At 46.1% G+C, this 22,539-nt stretch overlaps 1 protein-coding gene and 1 non-coding gene across 5 annotated transcripts in view; both read right to left on the minus strand.

Moving 5' to 3' along the window:
- Positions 1 to 1,084: 1,084 nt before the first annotated feature.
- The window catches only part of RASGEF1A (RasGEF domain family member 1A), a 377,771-nt gene continuing 356,316 nt past the window's right edge, over positions 1,085 to 22,539 (minus strand). For all 4 annotated transcript variants that reach the window (XM_038743669.1, XM_038743668.1, XM_038743670.1 and 1 more), the window contains exons 5-13: positions 19,468 to 19,689; positions 17,861 to 17,935; positions 15,051 to 15,143; positions 14,064 to 14,166; positions 13,295 to 13,374; positions 7,375 to 7,566; positions 4,348 to 4,471; positions 3,318 to 3,390; positions 1,085 to 3,153 (exon numbers count right to left, since the gene is read on the minus strand). In XM_038743669.1, the coding sequence (XP_038599597.1) occupies positions 3,129 to 3,153; positions 3,318 to 3,390; positions 4,348 to 4,471; positions 7,375 to 7,566; positions 13,295 to 13,374; positions 14,064 to 14,166; positions 15,051 to 15,143; positions 17,861 to 17,935; positions 19,468 to 19,689 (987 nt within the window). In that variant the 3' untranslated portion in view covers positions 1,085 to 3,128. The remainder of the gene's footprint in view (positions 3,154 to 3,317; positions 3,391 to 4,347; positions 4,472 to 7,374; positions 7,567 to 13,294; positions 13,375 to 14,063; positions 14,167 to 15,050; positions 15,144 to 17,860; positions 17,936 to 19,467; positions 19,690 to 22,539) is intronic.
- Positions 8,191 to 8,264, minus strand: TRNAK-UUU. The gene has a single exon. It is a non-coding gene; the product is annotated as a tRNA-Lys (tRNA).

The following is a 22,539-nucleotide window of genomic DNA, read 5'->3' on the forward strand; positions in this document are numbered from 1 at the left end:
TTCCCCACAGCACCTGTATATATGTATATATGTTTGTACATATTTATTACTCTATTTATTTTACTTGTACATATTTATTCTATCTCTTTTATTCTAATATGTTTTATTTTGTTCTCTGTCTCCCCCTTCTAGACTGTGAGCCCACTGTTGGGTAGGGACCGTCTCTATATGTTGCCAAATTGTACTTCCCAAGCGCTTAGTACAGTGCTCTGCACACAGTAAGCGCTCAATAAATACAATTGAATGAATGACCACTGACTCCAAAGCCCGTGCTCTTTCCACGTGCTGTTTCCAAAAAGGGGATTAAAACTGTGAACTTTATGTAGAACATGTCTTTTTCCAACCTGATTAGCTTGTTTCAACCCCAGCACTTAGTATAATGCCTGGAACATAGTAAGTGCTTAACAACTACCATTAAAAAAATGACAGAGAGGCAGTAACAGGATTATATAAATTTCTTTTGGCTCTGCTGCTTGATTTCCTTTAGACTTCAGGATAATGAACATGTCCTGTTCCTTCATCTGGCTAACTAAACTAATCTTGCTTTTGAACTAAAATGGTATTATTTATGCTGTACGGGAGTCGAAGGGAGAAATGAATTGCTAAGCAGAAGAGGAATGAGTCACCCTCAGCATTTTTTCATTTGAAGGCTTGATTCCCTCACCCTAATAATAATAATGGCATTTATTAAGCACTTACTATGTGCAAAGCACTGTTCTAAGCGCTGGGGAGGTTACAAGGTGATCAGGTTGTCCCACAGGGGGGTTCACAGTCTTAATCCCCATTTTACAGATGAGGTAACTGAGGGCTGGAGAAGTTAAGTGACTTGCCCAAAGTCACACAGCCGACAATGGCGGAGCCGGGATTTGAACCCATGACCTCTGACTCCACCATAGCCTTCTTAGGTATTGGACATGGAGAAATAGGACAGGCATGCATATGATAGCGGAGGAATCTGTCTTAAAACTTCAAAACCACCGTTGTTATCTTCATATTGAATTTATTACATCTGACAAACTGTCTGATTTCTGCCCTCACTCTACTAAAAGACACTAGCACATAAAAGAGATGCAAAGTTTGTCAATGCTGAAGCAACTTGGATTTTATTGATGCAAGCACATCCAAACACAGAATATCCTGCTTTATGGTACAGCTTCATATTCAGAAGAGCAAACCACAGTATTTAAGGAATGTGGGGGCGAAAATGAACACTAGAACTGACTGACCAGTGAAGTGCACATTCAAGTGAAAGCTTTTCAGTACATATACAGAAAGTGTTCTAAAATTGCATTTCAAATATATATATATATATATACTTTTTTCTTAAATTTTCAGCATCCCTTTATCTCAAATACATAAACAAAGCTGATATACAATCCCTTTTTATAGTGTTTGACAATATGTACGGTCTGGAACATCTTTGAAAAGTGCAAAACACTGTAATAATACAGTATAAATAGTCTTACCCCCACCCCCACCCTCAGGGCTGAGAACTCTGTTCTGTAGCACAGGAAAAAATAGCAGCACATTTCAAGAAAGAGTCATCACCCCCAGTTCCTGGGCTGGCTGTGCTAAGATAGTGTTTCCTACCACTCCCTTCCAACGGAGTATCCATTCAGCTTCTGCCCTGGCATATTTTTAAAATGGTATTTTATAAGTGCTTACTATGTGCCAAACACTGTTCTAAGCACTGGGTTGATACAAATTCATCAGACACCTGATGACATTTGTTTCGGCGCTATTGCCAGGGAGAGCAACGGATCTACTCTAGTCTCCCGCTTTTATCCCCCTTCGGCTTCTGGGAGAACTAATGCCCAGAAATGAAGCATCATTTCCAATTCTATGTAAGTTTCTTTAAAAATGTAAAAGCCCTTAGAGAGATAAAGGGCCTGATAGGAAGTTGGAAAGATAAGTCAGTTAAGTGAAAGTACTCTAATTTGGGATACAACTTAAGTGCCTCGTGACTTTTCTAAGGAACGCACTGTACCCATAAATGGCTTTGTTAGCCTCATTTAGTATTGAAACAATTGCACGTGAATTGAAGTTGGAAGGAAGGAATGGAAAACAGTTGCAGGGGTGTATAAAATACCTTAACCTGGCATTGGAGTTTAAAGGATGGTTTTAAATTCATTCAGTCGTATTTATTGAGCACATACTGTGTGCAGAGCACTGTACTAAGTGCTTAAATGCCCAAGAATCCCAGTATTCTGTAGTCTCTTTGTCTCTCACTCTCTCATCCTTGAGTGTGTCTGCCAACGATGATCTTACCCAACCTCTGTGTCACATTTCCCTCTTTTGCCTTATTTTGAAATTCCCTTTTTCTATAAGGTGACTGAGGACAAAGATACCAAATTACTCGTATGGAAAAATTCAGCCTTTAAGGAGAGGATGCAAATAACTTATAGATTAATTATAAGCTTGTGGGTATTTTTTTTTTAATAAATCCCTGACAAAGGAGAACAAAAATGTAAACTATGGACAGCCAAAACTCAAAAGGACCATTTCCGGAATGTATTAAAACAAAACGAAAAACCTCTAGCAGTCATTCCATCTTTCAAACAATACAATAAAGATGTGTTGCTGCACCTTTGTTGTTACAGGCAGGTATATTCTAGTTCATGTGACGTTTCTTTCCGTTTATTTACAAAGATGTGGATGGTTTCTGGATACCCATCTCATTTTAATTGCTTACTTCCAGCTCAAAAGGAGTAGGTACACTAGACAGTTTCAGTACCTTATAAGGCACTAGTCCCAGACATAACAGACTGCTTTTGTACAGGATGTCTAATAGGGCACTGGATATGCGCAGTGTTCTGGTTGGTTTTTGGTTTGGTTTTTTTTTTAGATGGAAGTAAGCAAAAGAGGAAAATAAACTACATTTCTTTAGAATAAGACATCTCCATGGACACCCTCTCCCGCGATACACTTCTCTCAGAACAGGGCCCCGCCCTGCAGTAAAATAAAATAAACAAAAATCTTCATTTGTTTTTTTTTTTTTTAAGTGCCTTAAGGTTGATGCATGAAATAGTCTCCATTTCTATTTTCATAAAAGGGTATATACAAAACAGACCCCAACCAGTGAGGCCTTGTTCTATACGCTTTAAGTTCTGCAAGCTGGCGCCTAGGCTTCAGGCTCGATTGAGAAGAGTTGTCCTAAGAGAGGGAGGAAAGAAAGAAGATGTTAGGCATGCTAAAAGGTCCTTCTCTGTTTTTCTGAGAAACCTCTAACTTGAATTTTTTTAAAAAAAAACAGTGTTATAATAGAATGCCTTTGGGCATGGGGTTGATTTAGAGGTAAAAGAAGAGAAGCTTCGTACCTGAGAGTCTTCCAGCTGTCTTTTTCCATGTGATTTTCTGGGCCTTCACTCTCAAAGGAGGCTACAAACAGAGCTGAACAAGAAGAAGAAAGATTTTTGAGAAACTTGAAGTTCTTGTGTCTTCACCCGCTCCCTATCATTCCCCTCACCCCGGTCAAAATTCCTAAGCATTTTTAAGGTTTCTTGGGGGGGAAAAAGCCCAAACCAATTGCAGTGTTTGAATGAAAAGGTCTGAGGCCAATGTGAAAGATTGGGGGCAGTGGGGCGGGGGGGGCACCTCTTAAAAGGTTGTATTACATGTGGTCGATTCTTAGTTTTTGATGGCAAATTTAAGTTCTTTCAGACCTTCCCCATGCTAGGGCACCTTAGAGCCACAAGAATAGCTCTCTGGGGTTCTGTAAGTTGAGGGGGAGAACAGGGGGATGGTTGTGTCTGACTTGGAGCACAAGTTGCCTTCCCTGTTGGGTATTAAGTGCTGTTCCTCCTGTCCATTAGCTCAGAAACTAGAGGTGACAATTAAGACAACGCCCTAATGGGACTCATAGGTCATGATTTGGCCTAACCCAGTTTGACCTGCAGGGCTGAGTTTAGGAGAAAACAGGTATAACATCCTTTCAAGTGATTGGGACAGTTGAAGGTGGTGATAATGATTGTGATATTTGTTAAGCGCCTACTATGTGCCAAGCACTTTATTATGCATTGGAGTAGAGAGAAGATAATCACTGTGGACACAGTCCCTATCCCTCATGGAGCTCACAGTCTAAGCAGGAGGGTGAACGTTTTTACAGATGAGGAAACTGAGGCGCAGAGCGCTTTAGTGACTTGTCCACGGTTACAGTCAGGCAAGCGGCAAAGTCGGAATTAAAACCCAGCCCTTCTGACTCCCGAGCCCGTGCTGTTTCTATTAGGTCACGTTACTTCTCTTATGTTGCCAACTTGTACTTCCCAAGCGCTTAGTACAGTGCTCTGCACACAGTAAGCGCTCAATAAATACGATTGATTGATTGATTCTCTGCCCAAAGGATTTTACCTTCTTCGCTATAAATAGGTGCTGTGAGAAGGTAACTCTGGATCTTCTTGTCTTTTTCGAAAGGACATTCCACTTGTTTCCATGTCATGAAGTCATGAATTTGCCTGGAAATTTCCCAGAATTTCTACCAAGGGTAAGAAGAGATGAAAGGAATTTAGTTCACGTTCAATGACTTCCATTTGCTAATTAAAAGGAGAGAGGAGGTAATTCATTTAGCAAATAATTGAACAATAAAAAACAGTTGTCACCATCCCCTTATGCAATAATAATAACGATAGTTGTTAAGCACTGCCTATGTGTCCAGCTGCTAGAGAAGCAGTGTGGCTCAGTGGAAAGAGCACGGGCTTTGGAGTCAGAGGTCGTGGGTTCAAATCCCGGCTCCGCCAATTGGCAGCTGTGTGACTTTGGGCAAGTCACTTCACTTCTCTGGGCCTCAGTTACCTCATCTGTAAAATGGGGATTAGACTGCGAGCCCTCGTGGGACAACCTGATCACCTTGTAACCTCCCCAGCGCTTAGGACAGTGCTTTGCACATAGTAAGCACTTAACAAATGACATCATTATTGTTATTCATTCATTCAATCGTATTTATTGAGCGCTTACTGTGTGCAGAGCACTGTACTAAGCGCTTGGGAAGTACAAGTTGGCAACATATAGAGATGGTCCCTACCCAACGACGGACTCACAGTCTAGAAGGGGGAGACAGACAACAAAACAAACATGTGGTCAGGTGTCAAGTCATCAGAATAAATAGAAGTAAAGCTAGATGCACATCACTGACAAAATAAATAGAATAGTAAATATGTACAAGTAAAATAAATAGAGTAATAAATCTGTACAAATATATATGCAGGTGCTGTGGGGAGGGGAAGGAGGTAGGGCAGGAGGGATGGGGAGGGGGAGAGGAAAGAGGGGGCTCAGTCTGGGAAGGCCTCCTGGAAGAGGTGAACTCTCAATAGGGCTTTGAAGCACTTCTCTAAGTGCCGGAGTAGATACAAGAAAATCAGAATGGACACAAGCCCTCTCCCACATGGGGCTCACAGCATAAATAGGAGCAAGTAGGATTCAATCCCCATTTTACAGGTGAGGAAACTGAGGCACAGAGAAGTTCAATCAATCAATCAATCGTATTTATTGAGCGCTTACTGTGTGCAGAGCACTGTACTAAGCGCTTGGGAAGTACAAGTTGGCAACATATAGAGACGGTCCCTACCCAACAGTGGGCTCACAGTCTAAAAGGGGGAGACAGAGAACAAAACCAAACATACTAACAAAATAAAATAAATAGAATAGACATATAAATAAATAAATAGAGAAATATGTACAAACATATATACACATATACAGGTGCTGTGGGGAAGGGAAGGAGGTAAGATGGGGGGATGGAGAGGGGGATGAGGGGGAGAGGAAGGAAGGGGCTCATTCTGGGAAGTTCAGCAACTTCCCCAAGGTTACACAGCAGACCGGTGGCAGAGCCAGGATTAGAACCCAGGTCCTTTGACTCCCAGTCCTGTGCTCTTTCCATTAGGCTATGGTGCTTCCCACGCTTGTCATGCACAGCTGTCCCTATTCAAAGAAGGTACCACTGACAGGGAAGTTCACCACTGAACGTGGGTGAGGCTGAAAAGGCTAAAGCACGATCCATAGTCCTGGCCGTAGTGGGCACACAAAAAGTTGCCACCTTGTTGAGTTGCTGAGCTCATGTTTGCACTGCCTGGCACTTCTGCCTTTCTCTTTTGTCTCCTTGTCTCTCTTTCAGTCAATCAATCGTATTTATTGAGCGCTTACTGTGTGCAGAGCACTGTACTAAGCACTTGGGAAGTACAAGTTGGCAACATATAGAGACAGTCCCTACCCAACAGTGGGCTCACTGTCTTTCCACACAAAGCTTTTGCTCAAAGAAAGCCACCCCCTTGCTGATGGAAGTGTGCCGTGCTAGTCTGACCTCAGGAATTGTCGCCCAGTTTTCAGTTGCGATGCAGCACTGACTGAGGTTTTACTTATGAATAATTGAGGAGACTTTTATAAGAAAATACCACGTCTTTGTGTGGTCTGAGCTTGACTTTCCTAATTTCTACGTCCCTGATCTCTTCTGGGAGTTTGTGAAAGGCACTTGGGCCTTTAGGTGGTGGTCCGATCTTGACTTTACTAATTTCTATGCCCCTGATCTCTTCTGGGAGTTTGTGAGAGGCACTTAGGCCTCTAGATAGTGGTCCCTGCATGACAGTTAAGACATTACTAAGTCAATCAATCTACCCATCAATTCTATTTACTGAACACTCATTATGTGCGGAGCACTGAGTTAATAATCACTGAGTTGGTAAACAGGTTCCCTGCCCACAACAAGCTTGCAGACTAGAAGATTGGCAGCTTATTATGTTGACATTTTTTTTATAAAATAGCAATCATCTTCAGGGTGACTCCTCCATCGAACATGAAGGAAGCTCATTCCCCTCACTGAACTAATTCCTAGACTGTGAGCCCGTTGTTGGGTAGGGACCGTCTCTATATGTTGACCATCTGTACTTCCCAAGCGCTTAGTACAGTGCTCTGCACACAGTAAGCGCTCAATAAATACGATTGAATGAATGAATGACTATACTGCGGTTACCTTCAGAGCTGCTGCATCTGGTCTGATTTGCTTTCTAAACATCAATTCAGATGCTAACTCCATTTGGCTGTTTCGGTTTCAGGAAAGGTTATGGTTTTCTTGCACATAGTGTGGTTGGTCTCTATTTCTCCCTATTTGATGATGATGGCATTTATTAAGCGCTTACTATGTGCAGAGCACTGTTCTAAGCGCTGGGGGGATACAAGGTGATCAAGTTGTCCCACGTGGGGCTCACAGTCTTCATCCCCATTTTACAGATGAGGTAACTGAGGCGCAGAGAAGTTAAGTGACTTGTTAAGTGACTGTTTATCTCTCTCTCTCTATCCTGCCTTGCCCATGGGTAAGAATTTTGCTCTGCAGGATGGCACAAAGCGGGCGGTTATAATACATTTTGAACTGGGAATTCCAGACCTTACCTTGAAGTTGATTTGCCCACTGGGTAAGCGGTTGGTGTGTATTTTGTGCAGGAAGTAAATATCTTTGATGAAGAGGTTGAAAACGGGGATGACAATCTTCTCTCGGCTGCTGTTGGCTGTCTGGGACCTTTGGGCAGCCCCTTGTAGGGCTGTGCGGTAGTTACAAAAGTTACTGGAGGGATCCATATGATGCTGCAGAAGGGAAAGGGGACAACAGTCAACTGATTGTGTCAGTCTATCGAGAAATGGGTATTTATTGAGCATTTACTAAAAGCAGAACACTGTACTAAGTACTTGAGAGAGTGCATTAAAACAGAGTTAGCAGGCACGTTCCCTGCCCACAATGACCTTCCAGTTCATTGTATTTATTGAGCATTTACTATGGGCAGAGCACTGTACTAAACACTTGGGAGAGTACCGTATAATAGAGGTGGTAGACATGTTTCCCGCTCATAATGACCTTACAGTCTAAAGGGGGAGGCAGGCATTGATATAAATAAATTACAGATGTGTACAAAAGTGCTATAGGGTTGAAGGAGGGGTGAATAAAGGGTGCAAATCCTAGTACTAGGTCGACTCAGTGGAGAGTGGGAGAACAGGAGATGAGGGCTTGGTTGGGGAAGGCCTCTTGAAGGAGATGTGGAATCACTCATCCTATCCTGGCTAGATTATCATCATCATCATCATCAATTGTATTTATTGAGCGCTTTACTGTGTGCAGAGCACTGTACTAAGCGCTTGGGAAGTACAAGTTGGCAACATATGAGACAGTCCCTACCCAACAGTGGGCTCACAGTCTAAAAGGGGGAGAAAAATCACGCCAAACAGGGACTTGAACCCTGGACCCTCAGATTAAAAGTCTGATGTTCTACCGACTGAGCTACCCGGGCTGATTACTGCAACAGCCTCCTTTCAGACCTCCCAACCTCCTGCCTCTCCCCACTCCAGTCTATATTTCACTCCACTGCCCGGATCAACTTTCTCCAGGACAAGTCACCCCCCCTGCTCAAAAATCTCCAGTAGTTGCCTATCCATCTCCATATCAAAAAAAAAAGAAAAAGTTCCTTATCACTGGCTTTAAATCACTCTATCACCTCACCCCCTCCTACCTCACCTGGCTTCCCTCCTTCTACAATCCAACCCGCACACTTCGCTCTTCTGGTGCTAACCTCATTTGCCGCGATTTCACCCGTCTCGCCGCTGACCCCTGGCCCACATCATCAATCGTATTTATTGAGCGCTTACTGTGTGCACAGCACTGTACTAAGCGCTTGGGAAGTACAAGTTGGCAATGTATAGAGACAGTCCCTACCCAACAGTGGGCTCACAGTCTAAAAGGGGGAGACAGAGAACAAAACCAAACATACTAACAAAATAAAATCTGACCTGGAGTGCCCTCCCTCCTCAAATCCGCCAGACAATTACTTTCGCCTCCCTTTCAAAGCCTTACTGAAGGCACATCTCCTCCAAGAGGTCTTCCCAGACTAAACCCTATTTTTCTTCATCTCCCACTCCCTTCTGCATAACCCTGACTTGCTCCCTTTGCTCTTCCTCCCCTCCCCGCCCCAGAGCACTATGCATAGATCTGTAATTTTATTTATTTATATTGATGTCTGTTTATTTGCATTGCTGGCCGTCTCCCCCACTCCGGACTGTGAGCTTGTTGTGGGCAGGGATTGTTACTCTTTGTTGCTGTATTGTACTTTCCCAAGTGCCTAGTACAGGGCTTTACACATAGTAAGTGCTCAATAAATACGACTGAATGAATAATAAGGCTTTGAAGGTGGGGAGAGTGATCATCTGTCAGATATGAAGAAGGAGGGACTGCGTACATTGGATGGTAAAAATTTTGTTCTCCTCTTCCCTGGCTCTGGGTTCTGTACCCTCTGTTTCATTCATTCAATCATTCATTCAATCGTATTTATTGAGCGCTTTACTGTGTGCAGAGCACTGTACTAAGCGCTTGGGAAGCACAAGTCGGCAACATATAGAGACGGTCCCTACCCAACAACGGGCTCACAGTCTAGAAGGGTGAGACAGTTTCAAAGTGGGGAGGAGGGAGAGATGTCTTTAAAAACTCCTTTTCCATAGTGTGGCATTTCTATGGATGGGGAAAGTGCTTTGTGCTTTGGTTACATTTTCCTAAGAGCTTAGCACAGTTCATTGAACTCATTCATTCATTCGTATTTATTGAGCACTTACTGTGTGCAGGGCACTGTACTAAGCGCTTGGGAAGTACAAGTTGGCAACATATAGAGACGGTCCCTACCCAACAACGGGCTCACAGTCTAGCAGGACCTCCATATATTACGTTTCTACCCACTTGAACTGAAGTGTCAACTGTGGGGAAAAAGAAAATCATTATTCAAATCTCCCCTGGCCTTGCCCAACAGTTTAGGAAAGGAAGTGATGGGTCTTTTAGAAGCAGCGTGGCTCAATGGAAGGAGCCCGGGCTTGGGAGTCGGAAGGTCGTGGGTTCTAATCAATCAATCAATCAATCAATCGTATTTATTGAGCGGTTACTATATGCAGAGCACTGTACTAAGCGCTTGGGACGTACAAATTGGCAACATATAGAGACAGTCCCTACCCAACAGTGGGCTCACAGTCTGAAAGGGGGAGACAGAGAACAAAACCAAACATACTAACAAAATAAAATAAATAGGATAGATATGTACAAGTTAAATAAATAGAGTAATAAATATGTACAAATATATATATACATATATACAGGTGCTGTGGGGATGGGAAGGAGGTAAGATGGGGGGGATGGAGAGGGAGGCGAGGGGCTCCGGCTCCGCCAACTGTCAGCTGTGTGACTTTGGGCAAGTCACTTCACTTCTCTGGGCCTCAGTTCCCTCATCTGTCAAATGGGGATGAAGACTGTGAGCCACCCCCGTGGGACAACATGATCACCTTGTAAACTCCCCAGCGCTTAGAACAGTGCTTTGCACATAGTAAGCGCTTAATAAATGCCATCATTATTTATTATTTTTAGGAGAGAATCCACATTATCCACTAGAGGGCGCTCTCTCATCAGGAATTACAACAGTTTGGAAAGTCATGCAAGGATAAGTTTCTAAAGATTGGTGTGCGGGTGATTGGTCTGAACATCAGGGGGTATTGAGCGGTGAACGGGTCACTGGAGTTGTTGCAATTGTTTAGGAGACGCTTAAATCAATCAAACAATGGTATTTATTGAGCGCTTACTATCCCAGCTCTGCCACTTGTCAGCTGGGTGACTCTGGGCAAGTCACTTAACTTCCCTGTGCCTCAGTTACCTCGTCTGTAAAATGGGGATTAATCAATCGTATTTATTGAGCGCTTACTGTGTGCAGAGCACTGTACTAAGCGCTTGGGAAATACAAGTTGGCAACATATAGAGACAGTCCCTACCCAACAGTGGGCTCTCTCCAGTGGCGACCAATCAACCTACGCATCAGGCAGAAACTCCTCACCCTCGGCTTCAAGGCTGTCCATCACCTCACCCCCTCCTACCTCACCTCCCTTCTCTCCTTCTCCAGCCCAGCCCGCAACCTCCGCTCCTCTGCCGCTAATCTCCTCACCGTGCCTCGTTCTCGCCTGTCCTGCCGTCGACCCCCGGCCCACGTCATCCCCCTGGCCTGGAATGCCCTCCTTCCATACATCTGCCAAACTAGCTCTCTTCCTCCCTTCAAGGCCCTATTGAGAGCTCACCTCCTCCAGGAGGCCTTCCCAGACTGAGCCCCCTCCTTCCCCTCTCCATCCCCGCCACCTTACCTCCTTCCCTTCCTCACAGCACCTGTATATATCTATATATGTTTGTACTTATTTATTACTCTATTTTATTTGTACACATTTATTCTATTTATTTTATTCTGTTAATATATTTTGTTTTGTTCTCTGTCTACCCCTTCTAGACTGTGAGCCCACTGTTGGGTAGGGACCATCTCTATGTGTTGCCAACTTGTACTTCCCAAGCGCTTAGTACAGTGCTCTGCACACAGTAAGCGCTCAATAAATACGATTGAATGAATGAATGAATGACTGTGAGCCATGCATGGGACAACGTGATAACCTTGTATCTTTCCCATAAAATGGGGATTAAGACTGTGAGCCATGCATGGGACAATGTGGTAAACTTGTATCTATCCCGTAAAATGGGGATTAAGACTGTGAGCCATGCGTGGGACAACGTGATAACCTTGTATCTATCCAAGCGCTTAGTACAGTGCTTTGCACATAGTAAGTGCTTACAAATGCCATTATTATTATTTATTGTTATTATTATGTGCAGAACATTCATCCAACTTGTATTTCCCAAGGGCTTAGTACAGTGCTCCGCACACAGTAAGTGCTCAATAAATGATTGAATGAATGAATTCAACTGTATTTATTGAGCACTTACCGTGTGCACAGCACTGAGCTAAGCATTTGGGAGAGTACACTACAACAACCAATAGACACATTCCCTGCCCACAATGGGTTTACAGTTTGAAGGGTGGGGAAGACAGACATTAATATAAAAAAAAAATTACTGGGCTGGGAGTGGGGAAGAACAAAGGGAGAAAGTCAAGATGATGGAGTGGGAGAAGAGGAAAGAAGGGCTTAGTCAGGGAAGGCCTCTTGGAGGAGATGTGCCCTCAAAAAGGCTTTGAAGGGGAGGAGAGTAATTGTCTGTAGGATTTGAGGAGGGAGGGCGTTCCAGGCCAGAGGTAGGACGTGGACCAGGGGTCGGCAGCGAGACAGGCAAGACTGAGGCACGATGAGAAGGTTAGCGTTAGAGGAGCAAAGTGGGCAGGCTGGGTTGTAGTAAAAGAGTAGTGAGGTGAGGTAAGGAGGGGGCAAGGTGATTGAGTGCTTTAAAGCCACTGGTGCCAATGGTTAGAAGTTTTTGTTTGATGCAGAGGTGGATGGGCAACCACTGGAGTTTTTTGAGGAGCGAGGAGACCTGCTCTGAACATTTCTGAAGAAAAATAATCCAGGCAGCAGCAGAGTAAAGTATGGACTGGAGTGGGGAGAGACAGGAGGCTGGGAGGTCAGCAAGGAGACTGTTGCAGTAATCCAGGTGGGATAGGTTGAGTAATTGTCATCATCATCAATCATATTTATTGAGCACTTACTGTGTGCAGAGCACTGTACTAAGCGCTCGGGAAGTACAAATTGGCAACATATAGAGACAGTCCCTACCCAACAGTGGGCTCACAGTCTAAAAGGGGGAGACAGAGACCAAAACCAAACATACTAACAAAATAAAATAAATAGAATAGATATGTACAAGTAAAATAGAGTAATAAATATGTACAAACATATATACATATGTACAGGTGCTGTGGGAAAGGGAAGGAGGTAAGATGGGGGGGATGGAAAGGGGGACGAGGGGGAGAGGAAGGAAGGGGCTCAGTCTGGGAAGGCCTCCTGGAGGAGGTGAGCTCTCAGCAGGGCCTTGAAGGGCCTGAAGTAATTGTCAGTTTGGATGGAGAGGAAAGGGTGGATTTTAGCCATGTTGTGAACGTGGGACTGACAGGATTTAGTGACGGACTGAATATGTGGGTTGAATGAGAACGAGAAGTCAAAGAGCATTGTACTAAGCGCTTGGGAGAGTACCATACAACAGAATTAGCAGCGGGAGAAACAGGATTGAGAAAAGAGAAGCAGCACTGAAGTAAGAGAGAATGATGATAACTTTCTGCTAAGCCTTTTTCTGGTTGAACTGCCAATTTTTGTAAAAAAAAATAACTAGGAAAAGTGGCCTAAGGTAAAGGCTTTTTTAATCAGTTCTAGGGTCGATCTTTAGACCAACTTTGGTCCATATATCATTACTTCATTTTCAAACTGTAGGCTACGCAGGTAAATTTGTCACTCCGGCCCTGCTTTATGCCCAAGCTGACTCCAGAGGAGCCATTATTCCTTGAATCACGCCCTGGGGTCCGGCACATACCTCTAAAACATCGAACTTGGCTGTCTTGACTTTGGACCAGGTTTTCTTTAGCCGGGCCACAGGGCTCAAGTTCATTCCAGCTGAAAGCAGAAGCAAGTTGCATGTCAGTTTAAAAGGGCAGCTCGTATTGAAAATATTAGTGCCACCTACATCCTATATTTTTAGCAGAAATGTGTTGCCCAGCTCTGTACTGTGAAAGTGGGGAGAGGAGAGGAAGAACCTCCCATTACCCAGAACCACTTAGTTAACCCCTTCTGAGTATTTATTATTATTAACAATAATAATAGTGGCATTTGTTAAGTGCTTGCTATGTGTCAAACACTAGAAGCAGCATGGTATAGTGGATATAACATTGCCCTGGGAGTCAGAAGGGCATGGGATCTAATCCTGTGACCTTGGGCAAGTCACTTCACTTCTCTGTGCCTCAGTTACCTTGTTTGTAAAATGGATATTGGTGCTGTGAGCCCCACATGGAACAGGGACTATGTCCAACCCAATTTGCTTGCACCCACCCCAGTGCTTAGTACAGCACCTGGCACTTAACAAATACAAGTATTAGTATTATTGTTATTACAAGTTAATTAGGTTGGACACAATCCCAGTCCCGCACGGGACTCACAGTCTTATTCTCCATTTTACAGATGAGGTAACTGAGGCACAGAGAGATGAAGTGGTCATGAGCCCATATGGAGGCCCAGGGGATGGGAGACAGTGGCCAGGGGAGAGGGAAGTTGGGTTCGAGTTAGCCTTCGGAAGGCTGGAGACTCACAGATAATAGCCATCATCGAGTTGAAGTTCCCAATGTTAAAGCACTCTCTGGCGACATCGATGAAGAACTCCACCATTCTCGTCCGCTGCTTCTTCTTCACCACCTGGAGCAAAGAATTGGCCTCTGATTAACTTCTGTGGGAAGAGCCCATGTTCCCCAGGGGAGCTGTTGGGGGCTCCGAGCAGTGACAGCTGGACAGAATATTGGAATTGATATTGCTACAATTCCCTTCCCCGTCCCTTCCTGAGGGGCCTTGATGAAGACCGATTGGGGGCAGAGGGGTGGGGGAAGAACAGCCCAAAGAATACTAAGTTCCCATTTGTCGTTTATCTTTTTTTCAAAGATCTCCACGTTAAGATGTAATTCCGTCACATCCAAACATTTGATGAGGGCCCAGCGCTCTGGGGAGCCATTCATAAACAAGCCGTCCTTCGTGAAGTTATTTCCTTCTCGTTTCGGGAAGGGGACAAAAACGGAGAGAAGGAAGAGGTCATCAGAATGCAAATAACTCGGGCCTCCGGGACGAAGCTTCGACCGGGCCTCCCCCAAGGGCTATTTCAGGCCTGGGCTGGAAACCGGGCGGGTCAGTTTCCACTTATTTCCGAGGCGGGGTACAGCCCAAGCGGTACGCTCTGTCCAGCTGGAGACCGATACCAAGGCAGGAAAGAGCCCTATTCTCGGGGGGATGACTCGGGGAATGAGTCGTTTGCATCCTTTATTTAGGCACGGCTTTGCGACAGCGGCTTCACGGTAGCTCCTCCTCCCTCATCGGCTTAATCTGCCAGTTGATTGGCCTCAATTAGCTCACGCGTGACCTATGTCACGTTGCTTCAAGTCGACTCTCATTAAACCTCTCCAGTTCGGTGCCTGGCAAGTCTCTTCCTCCCTCTGCGGTTCCCGGCACAGCCACCCTGCTTTTCTTAAAACTAGGGGGGCTGGAGGTTAACGGGTCTGGCCACCTCTTAGCTGCAGATCAAGGCTACCTACCCGGCAGATCTCGGTGGCCACCAGCATGCTGAGGCAGTTGAACCAGTTGTCGTAGGCCTCCAGGGTATAGGTCTTGGTGACGTCCCCTCGGCACTGAAAGAGAAGAGGCTGCATCTGAGGCCGGGGCTGGACCAGAAAGGTGCTTTGGTCGACTCCTGCCATCATGGGTTCATGGGGAGATTCTGGGCGGGTGGGCTTCAGGTTGGGAGCAAAGAAAGGGAGGTAGTGGGGTGGCCTAGTGGAAAGAGCATAGGCCTGGACAGCTGAACCATGCAAGGGGCAGAGAGCTAATTCTCAATCAGTCAATCAATTAATGGTATTTACTGAGTGCTTACTATGAGCAGGGCACCCGACTAAACGCTTGGGAGAACACAGGATTATCAGACACGTTCCCTGCCCAGAACAGACTGACAGCCTAGAGGGGGAGAGGTAAATGACTACCTAAGGATTTGCTACAGTGATATTCTCCTGCCAGTCTCCTGTCTTTTAGATACACCTTCTTTTACCCTTTCCAAATCCCTCTGCGTTCGGTTGCCCTCCGATTCCCCAGTCGAGGAAGAGAGTCTGGGTAGAAGGGAGCGGAGGTCTGGCAGAATAATGCCAAGGAGTGTCCTTTCCCATGAAGCAAAGGAACCATCTCGTCTACCCGTTCATTCATTCCAAAGTTTCGGACCTTCACGGCTTGGCTGTTTCCCCCACCGTCTCTGAGGTTTTAAAAGGTGTTTCTTTTAGGCCACCCAGAGAGAGAGGTAATGACAGAACACAGACCTCAGCTGTCAGCAGCCCAGAGACCAGCCCGGCGGTGGTAGGGGAGGGGGAGTGATGGAATTTGCAGCTGCCCCTGGTCCCCACATGATAGGAGACCCCGTGGGGTAGCCAGGAAGACCCTCTTCCACCACTTAACACGGGGAGGCCAATACACCCCCCTCCCCTAGCCTGGGCTCCGTAGGACCTGCCAAGAGCTCTACTCCAGCCTGCAGGTAGTGGCCTCTCCTAGGAGCTCCGAGCCGGCTGTGGGTCCGGTGGCCAATCCTGCTCTGTCCAAGCTGGTCTAGGGGGCTGTGGTGGACGAGGCCAGCTGTTATTTAGAAGTCACCGGAAGCAGAATGAAGCTGCTTAAAGACCATCCAACCTTCCTTGCGCTCCGCATGGGCCGAGTTTGGAAACCTATCAAGCAGCCCATCCGTTCGTTCATTCAATCGTCTTTATTGAGCGCTTACTGTGTGCAGAGCACTGTATTAAGTGCTTAGGAGACGACAATATAACAATAGACACATTCCCTGCCCACAGTGAGCTTACAGTCTTACACCCCTGCCCACCTGCGGCTCCTGAGCTTGGATGTGCCTTCCCAGACTGAGCCCCTTCCTTCCTCTCCCCCTCGTCCCCCTCTCCATCCCCCCATCTTACCTCCTTCCCTTCCCCACAGCACCTGTATATATATATATATATATATATATATATGTTTGTACATATTTATTACTCTATCTATTTATTTTACTTGTACATATCTATTCTATTTATTTTATTTTGTTAGTATGTTTGGTTTTGTTCTCTGTCTCCCCCTTTTAGACTGTGAGCCCACTGTTGGGTAGGGACTGTCTCTATATGTTGTCAATTTGTACTTCCCAAGCGCTTAGTACAGTGCTCTGCACACAGTAAGTGCTCAATAAATACGATTGATGATGATGATGATGTGCCCCATCCAACTCAACTTGCAGAAGAAATAGACCACGGGCCCGGGAGTCAGAAGGACCTGGGTTCTAATCCTACCTCCACCACTTGTCTGCTGTGTGAACTTGGGCAAGTCAGTTAACTTCTCTGTGCGTCAGTCCCCTCATCTGTAAAATGGGAATTTTTTTAATGGTATTTATTAAGCACTGACTATGTGCCAAGCATTGTTCTATGCGCTGAGGGAGATACAAGGTTATCAGGTTGTCCCAGATGGGGCTCACAGTCTTAATCCCATTTTAAAGATGAGGTAACTGAGGCCCAGAGAAGTTAAGTGACTTGCCCCAAGTCACACAGCTGACAAGTGGCAGAGCCGGGATTAGAACCCACGTCCCCTGGCTCCCAAGCCCGTGCTCTTTCCACTAAGCTGCTTCTGAATTATTTTATTTTGTTAGTATGTTTGGTTTTGTTCTCTGTCTCCCCCTTTTAGACTGTGAGCCCACTGTTGGGGAGGGACTGTCTCTATATGTTGCCAACTTGTACTTCCCAAGCGCTTAGGACAGTGCTCTGCACATAGTAAGCGCTCAATAAATACGATTGATGATGATGACGATGAATTAAGAATGTGAGCCCCAAGTGGGGCAGGGACTAATTCCGACCTATTATTTTGTATCTACCCCAGCGCTTACAACAGTGCCTGGCACATCGGAAGTGCTCAACAAGTACCACAATCATCACCATCATCGAGAACTCGTCACCACAACCTGGGGAGCTGAAACAAGCCAAGAGAGTGTTCCAACCACCTCAGTCTACGACCTAGTCAGCAAGGAGAGTAAGCTCATAGACCATAAGTTCGCTGTGGGCGGGGAAAGTGTCTGTTATATTGTTATTTTGTATTCTCCCAAGCAGTCAGTACGCTGCTCGGCGCACAGTACGTGCTTAATAAATACGACTGAGTTCCAAAGAAGACGACCTGCTGAGCTGGTGAGTCAGCAAGGGAAACAGGATGGAATCTGGCGATTTAGAGCCGAGATGAATAACGTTGGTCATGGCTCGGTCCCTGTGAGCCATCCAGCTGGGAAGATGGTAGCCTCCAAGGGATCCCCAGGGAGCCCCGGTCTGGAAACTTTATCCACACCCACCTTGTGATTATCCAGAGAGTCCATGTGGCTGACGATTTGCATCAGGTCCTCGGGGTAAATGTTGCTCACTCTTTCCTGCACAGACAGAGGAGGAATGTGAGTGTTTGGGGTCCAGAGAGGAAACGCAGTGGTGTTCTGAGCCCCTTCCCTTCTCTGGGTCAGTCAGAGCCCGGTTTTAAAACCGTTCGCTTCCGGAGCTTAACCGTCTGGCAACAAGCTCCCGGCGACCTTGGGTCTCTGAGCCCAGAATCCTGGTTTTTGGCCACTCTTTGGGTCCTCTCCCTTGTCTGGGGGACCATCCTAGTAACCATCAGCTAGTAACCAGTAGGGAAGCAGCATGACATAGTGGATAGAGCCCAGGCCTAGGAGTTAGAAGGTCATGGGTTCTAATCCTGGCTCCGCCCCTTGTCTGCTGTGGGATCTTGGGCAAGTCACTTAACTTCTCTGGGCCTCAGCTACCTCATCTGTAAAAAGGGAACTGAGACTGTGAGCGCCCCATGGGACAGGGACTATGTCCAACCCAATTTGCTTGTATCCACCGCCAGTGCTTAGTACAGTGTCTGGCATATAGTAAGTGCTTAAATGTCATAATTATTAAATTCCTCTTCCCCCATCACATGGGTGTAGCCAGAGGGCACCCACTATTCCCACCTGGCTGTTTCCCTTCACATCAGCAGCTTTGGACAATCCCAGGACCTTTCATTCATTCAATCGTATTTATTGAGCGCTTATTGTATGCAGACCACTGTACTAAGCTCTTGGGAAGTACAAGTTTGCAACATATGGAGACGGTCCCTACCCAACAGCGGGCTCACAGTCTAGAAGGGGGTGAGGCTGAATGGCCAATGAAAGTTTGACCCCCGGCCCCCCACCCCCTCTACCTCTCTCTCTTCTCAGGCCTTTGACACAGCAGAAAGAAGGCTGGCCCTGACCCCTCTCTGGCAGTGCCTTGCTGTGCTGCAGATTATAATAATAATAGTAATAATAATAATGATGGCATTTATTAAGCACTTACTATTTGCAAAGCACTGTTCTCAGTGCTGGGGAGGTTACAAGCAGCGTGGCTCAGTGGAAAGAGCCCGGGCTTTGGAGTCAGAGGCCGTGGGTTCAAATCCCAGCTCCGCCACTTGTCAGCTGTGTGACTTTGGGCAAGTCACTTCACTTCTCTGGGCCTCAGTTCCCTCATCTGTAAAATGGGGATGAAGACTGTGAGCCCCTCGTGGGACAACCTGATTACTTTGTACCTACCCCACCGCTTAGAACAGTGCTTTGCACATAGTAAGCGCTTAATAAATACCAACATCATTATTATTATTACAAGGTGATCAGGTTGTCCCACGGGGGGCTCCCAGTCTTCATCCTCATTTGCCAGATGAGGGAACGGAGGCCCAGAGAAATGAAGTGACTTGCCCAAAGTCACACAGGTGACAACTGGGGGAGCTAGGATTTGAACCCATGACCTCTGACTCCAAAGCCCAGGCTCTTTCCATTGCGCCACGTTGCTTCTCATTCCCCCTGGGCTGCCCAGGCTCACCCGGCCTTGGTTTCTTTAAGCTCCAGGAAATTAGACCGGACCTGGTGGAGGAGGGGAAAGCTGAGGGACTGACCAGTTCAATGTGGGTGAGCTGCTGGGCCAGGACGAGCGGGTCACAGCACACACTAAGGACGTCCTTCTGCGGGGCCTGGGGCTTGGCTTTCAGGATGGTGCCTTTGTCTACGGCGGGCTGGCGGAACTTCTCTCGGATCTCCTGGAACTGATTCCGGGCAGCCAGGGACAACAGGAGGTTCTGCGTCATCTGGCTGATGATCTTCTTGACCGTCCCGTTCTCCTGCGGGGAAAGACAGTGGAGCTGAGGATGCTGGCCATCCGCCCGAGGACCGTGCCCAGGTGAGGGGACTCTGCGCAGGGGATGAAACTAGACAAGCAGTGTGGCCTAGTGGATAGAGCAGGATCCTGGAAGTCAGAAGGATCTGGGTTCTAATCCCAGCTCGGCCGTTTGTCAGCTGTATGACTTTGGGCATGTCACTTCACTTCTCTGTGCCTCAGAGCCCGTTATTGCGCAGGAACCCTCTCTATATGTTGCCAACTTGTACTTCCCAAGCGCTTAGTACAGTGCTCTGCACACAGTAAGCGCTCAATAAATACGATCGAATGAATGAACGGGGATGAAGACTGTGAGCACCATGTGGGACATGGAAAGCGTCCAACCTGATTAGCTTGTATCTACTCCTGCACTTAGTACAGTGACTGGCACAAAGCAAGTACTTAAACAAATACCATAAAAAAACCCTAAACGCTACTTTGCAGCCAATAATCTTTGGGATCACATATGCTGATAATTCCATGGGAGGGAGCTTTTTTGAGCCAATCAAAGATATTAATTGAGGGCTTATTATGTGCTGAGCACTATGCTAGCACTTGGTAGACACGATCCCTGCCCTTTAAAAGCTTACACTCTAGTGGAAGTTAATCTGTTCAGAAAAGTAAATAAGGAGAAAACTCTCCTGCCTGACCCTGACTTCAGGAGCCTGAAGGAGGCTGAACCGAAGGGATCAGGGAGGGAAGACTCGGCAGTTTCTTACAGTGAAGACAATGTCCTCACACATATAGAGAATCCACTGCATCATGTGTCTGTAAGAGAAGCAGCATGGCTTAATGGATAGAGTACGGTCTTGCTAGTCAAAAGGTCATGGGTTCTAATCCCTTCTCCACCACTTGTCTGCCGTGTGACCTTGGACAAATCATTTAACTTCTCTGGGCCTCAGTTACCTCATCTGTAAAATGGGGATGGAGACTCTGAGCCCCACAAGGGACAGGAACTGTGTCTAACCCAATTTGCTTGTATCCATCCCAGAGCTTAGTACAGTGCCTGGCACATAGTAAGTGCTTAACAAATGCCACAATTATTGTTATTACTATTATTGTCTGCGAGGCTTCAGTCAGCAGCTAGTCCTCAGCTAAAATCCAAGGAAACTAGTCAGCAGCTGGGGGCGGGAGTGTGTATGTGTGCGTGCACACACATACAGGTTCCTGAAACTGATCTGCCCAGGTAACAGAGGCTTCTGTGGGTGGAAGGATGCTCAGTGAAGTGTGGCAGCTGCTGCCAGCCCATATCTGCCCTGACAGATGGTGAAACTCCACCACCTAATCTAGAAGAAGCTCAGTCAAGGAGGGGCCGGCTCTCTGGTGTCAGTCTCTCACACTTGGTTGCCCCTCTCTGGCTTTTTATCCAAATATTCGTAAGCCTCAAGGAAAGGTGAGTCTTCCCCAAATCAGCCCAGCTGAGACACTTCAGCTTTATAACTTTTCCCCCAAAACAATCCTTCAGCCCAGTAAAGGTTATTGTCAAAAACCCACATATTGCCTCAGTCAGAGGAGTTTTCTCCTCAAACCTCTAAAACCTGCTAAGGAACAGCCTGCTCTCTGTCCTGAAATTCCCACCTCCACTATTTCCCCTGGTCCAAGCCCAGCTAAGGAGGGCTTGTCCAGCTGTCTTTTTTTAAAAATGGTATTTGTTAAGCACTTTCTAGGTGTCAAGCAGAAAGAGCTTACCGTCTAAGTCGGAGGGAGGAGGATTTAATGCCCACTTTATGGATGAGGGGACTGAGGCACGGAGAAGTTAAGGGACTTGCCCAAGGTCTCATAGCAAATAACTGGCAGAGCCTGAATTAGAACCCAGGTCCTCTGACTTCCAGGCTCAAGCTCTTTCCACGGGGCCCCACTGGCTTGGAGTAACTCCGTGGTCCGCCAAGTCAATCGCCTCAGCAGCACCAAACCATGTCCCTCGCCTTATTTCCTGCCCTCTGAAAGTCACTTCTTCCAAGAGGCATTTTCTGAACCCACTATTCTGGGCAACCACCCTTAGCATTGAGCCCAGAGTAGCTCGAATGAAAATTCCAGAAGCAAAGCACCTCCTCCCTTGCCTCTGTTCATTTGGTTTGTTGATTTCTTTGGGGCTTTTAAAGATCATCTGTCTTTCATTTTACTCTTTAACCTATTGTAAATTTGACAATTGGTACTTGCTGGTCTCCTTGATCGGATTTTTGAGCATCATCATCAATTGTATTTATTGAGCACTTACTATGTGCAGAGCACTGTACTAAGCTCTTGGGAAGTACAAATTGGCAACATGTAGAGACAGTCCCTACCCAACAGTGGGCTCACAGTCTAAAAGAGCATCAGCCACAGTGACCCGCACAAAGGAGATGCTCAATCGACTTGGGGGATATTGAAGAGGAATGGTGCGTTGGAACTTTCTTGTTATGTTTTTCAGTTAAGGGTCTCTAGTGTTCTACCACCCTCACTTTAGAATATATACTATTACATATTGTAAATTACTTATTTATATTGATGTCAGTCTCCTCCACTGGACTGTAACCTTGTTATGGGCAGGGATTGTATCCCTAATTCTATTGCATTGCATCCTACCACTTAAAACAGTAATCTGCACATAGAAAGCACTCAATAAATACAACAGATTGATTGACTAAAAACGGGGAAGCTAAGGCCTAGTTGCGGTGGGGACGGTCAGATAATTTTATCACTTAGGGTCTTACTGCTAGGCTAACAAAGTTTCCAGTAGGTTCTAGGATGTATTTTTCATCTTATTTTCTTTCAGAAGCTGCTGACAGGCTTCTCTCAGCTGGTCCTGGACATACATGCCCTCAAATACCTGTAC

The sequence above is a fragment of the Tachyglossus aculeatus genome, chromosome 3, assembly GCF_015852505.1.
Source record: "Tachyglossus aculeatus isolate mTacAcu1 chromosome 3, mTacAcu1.pri, whole genome shotgun sequence".
Taxonomy (NCBI): domain Eukaryota; kingdom Metazoa; phylum Chordata; class Mammalia; order Monotremata; family Tachyglossidae; genus Tachyglossus; species Tachyglossus aculeatus.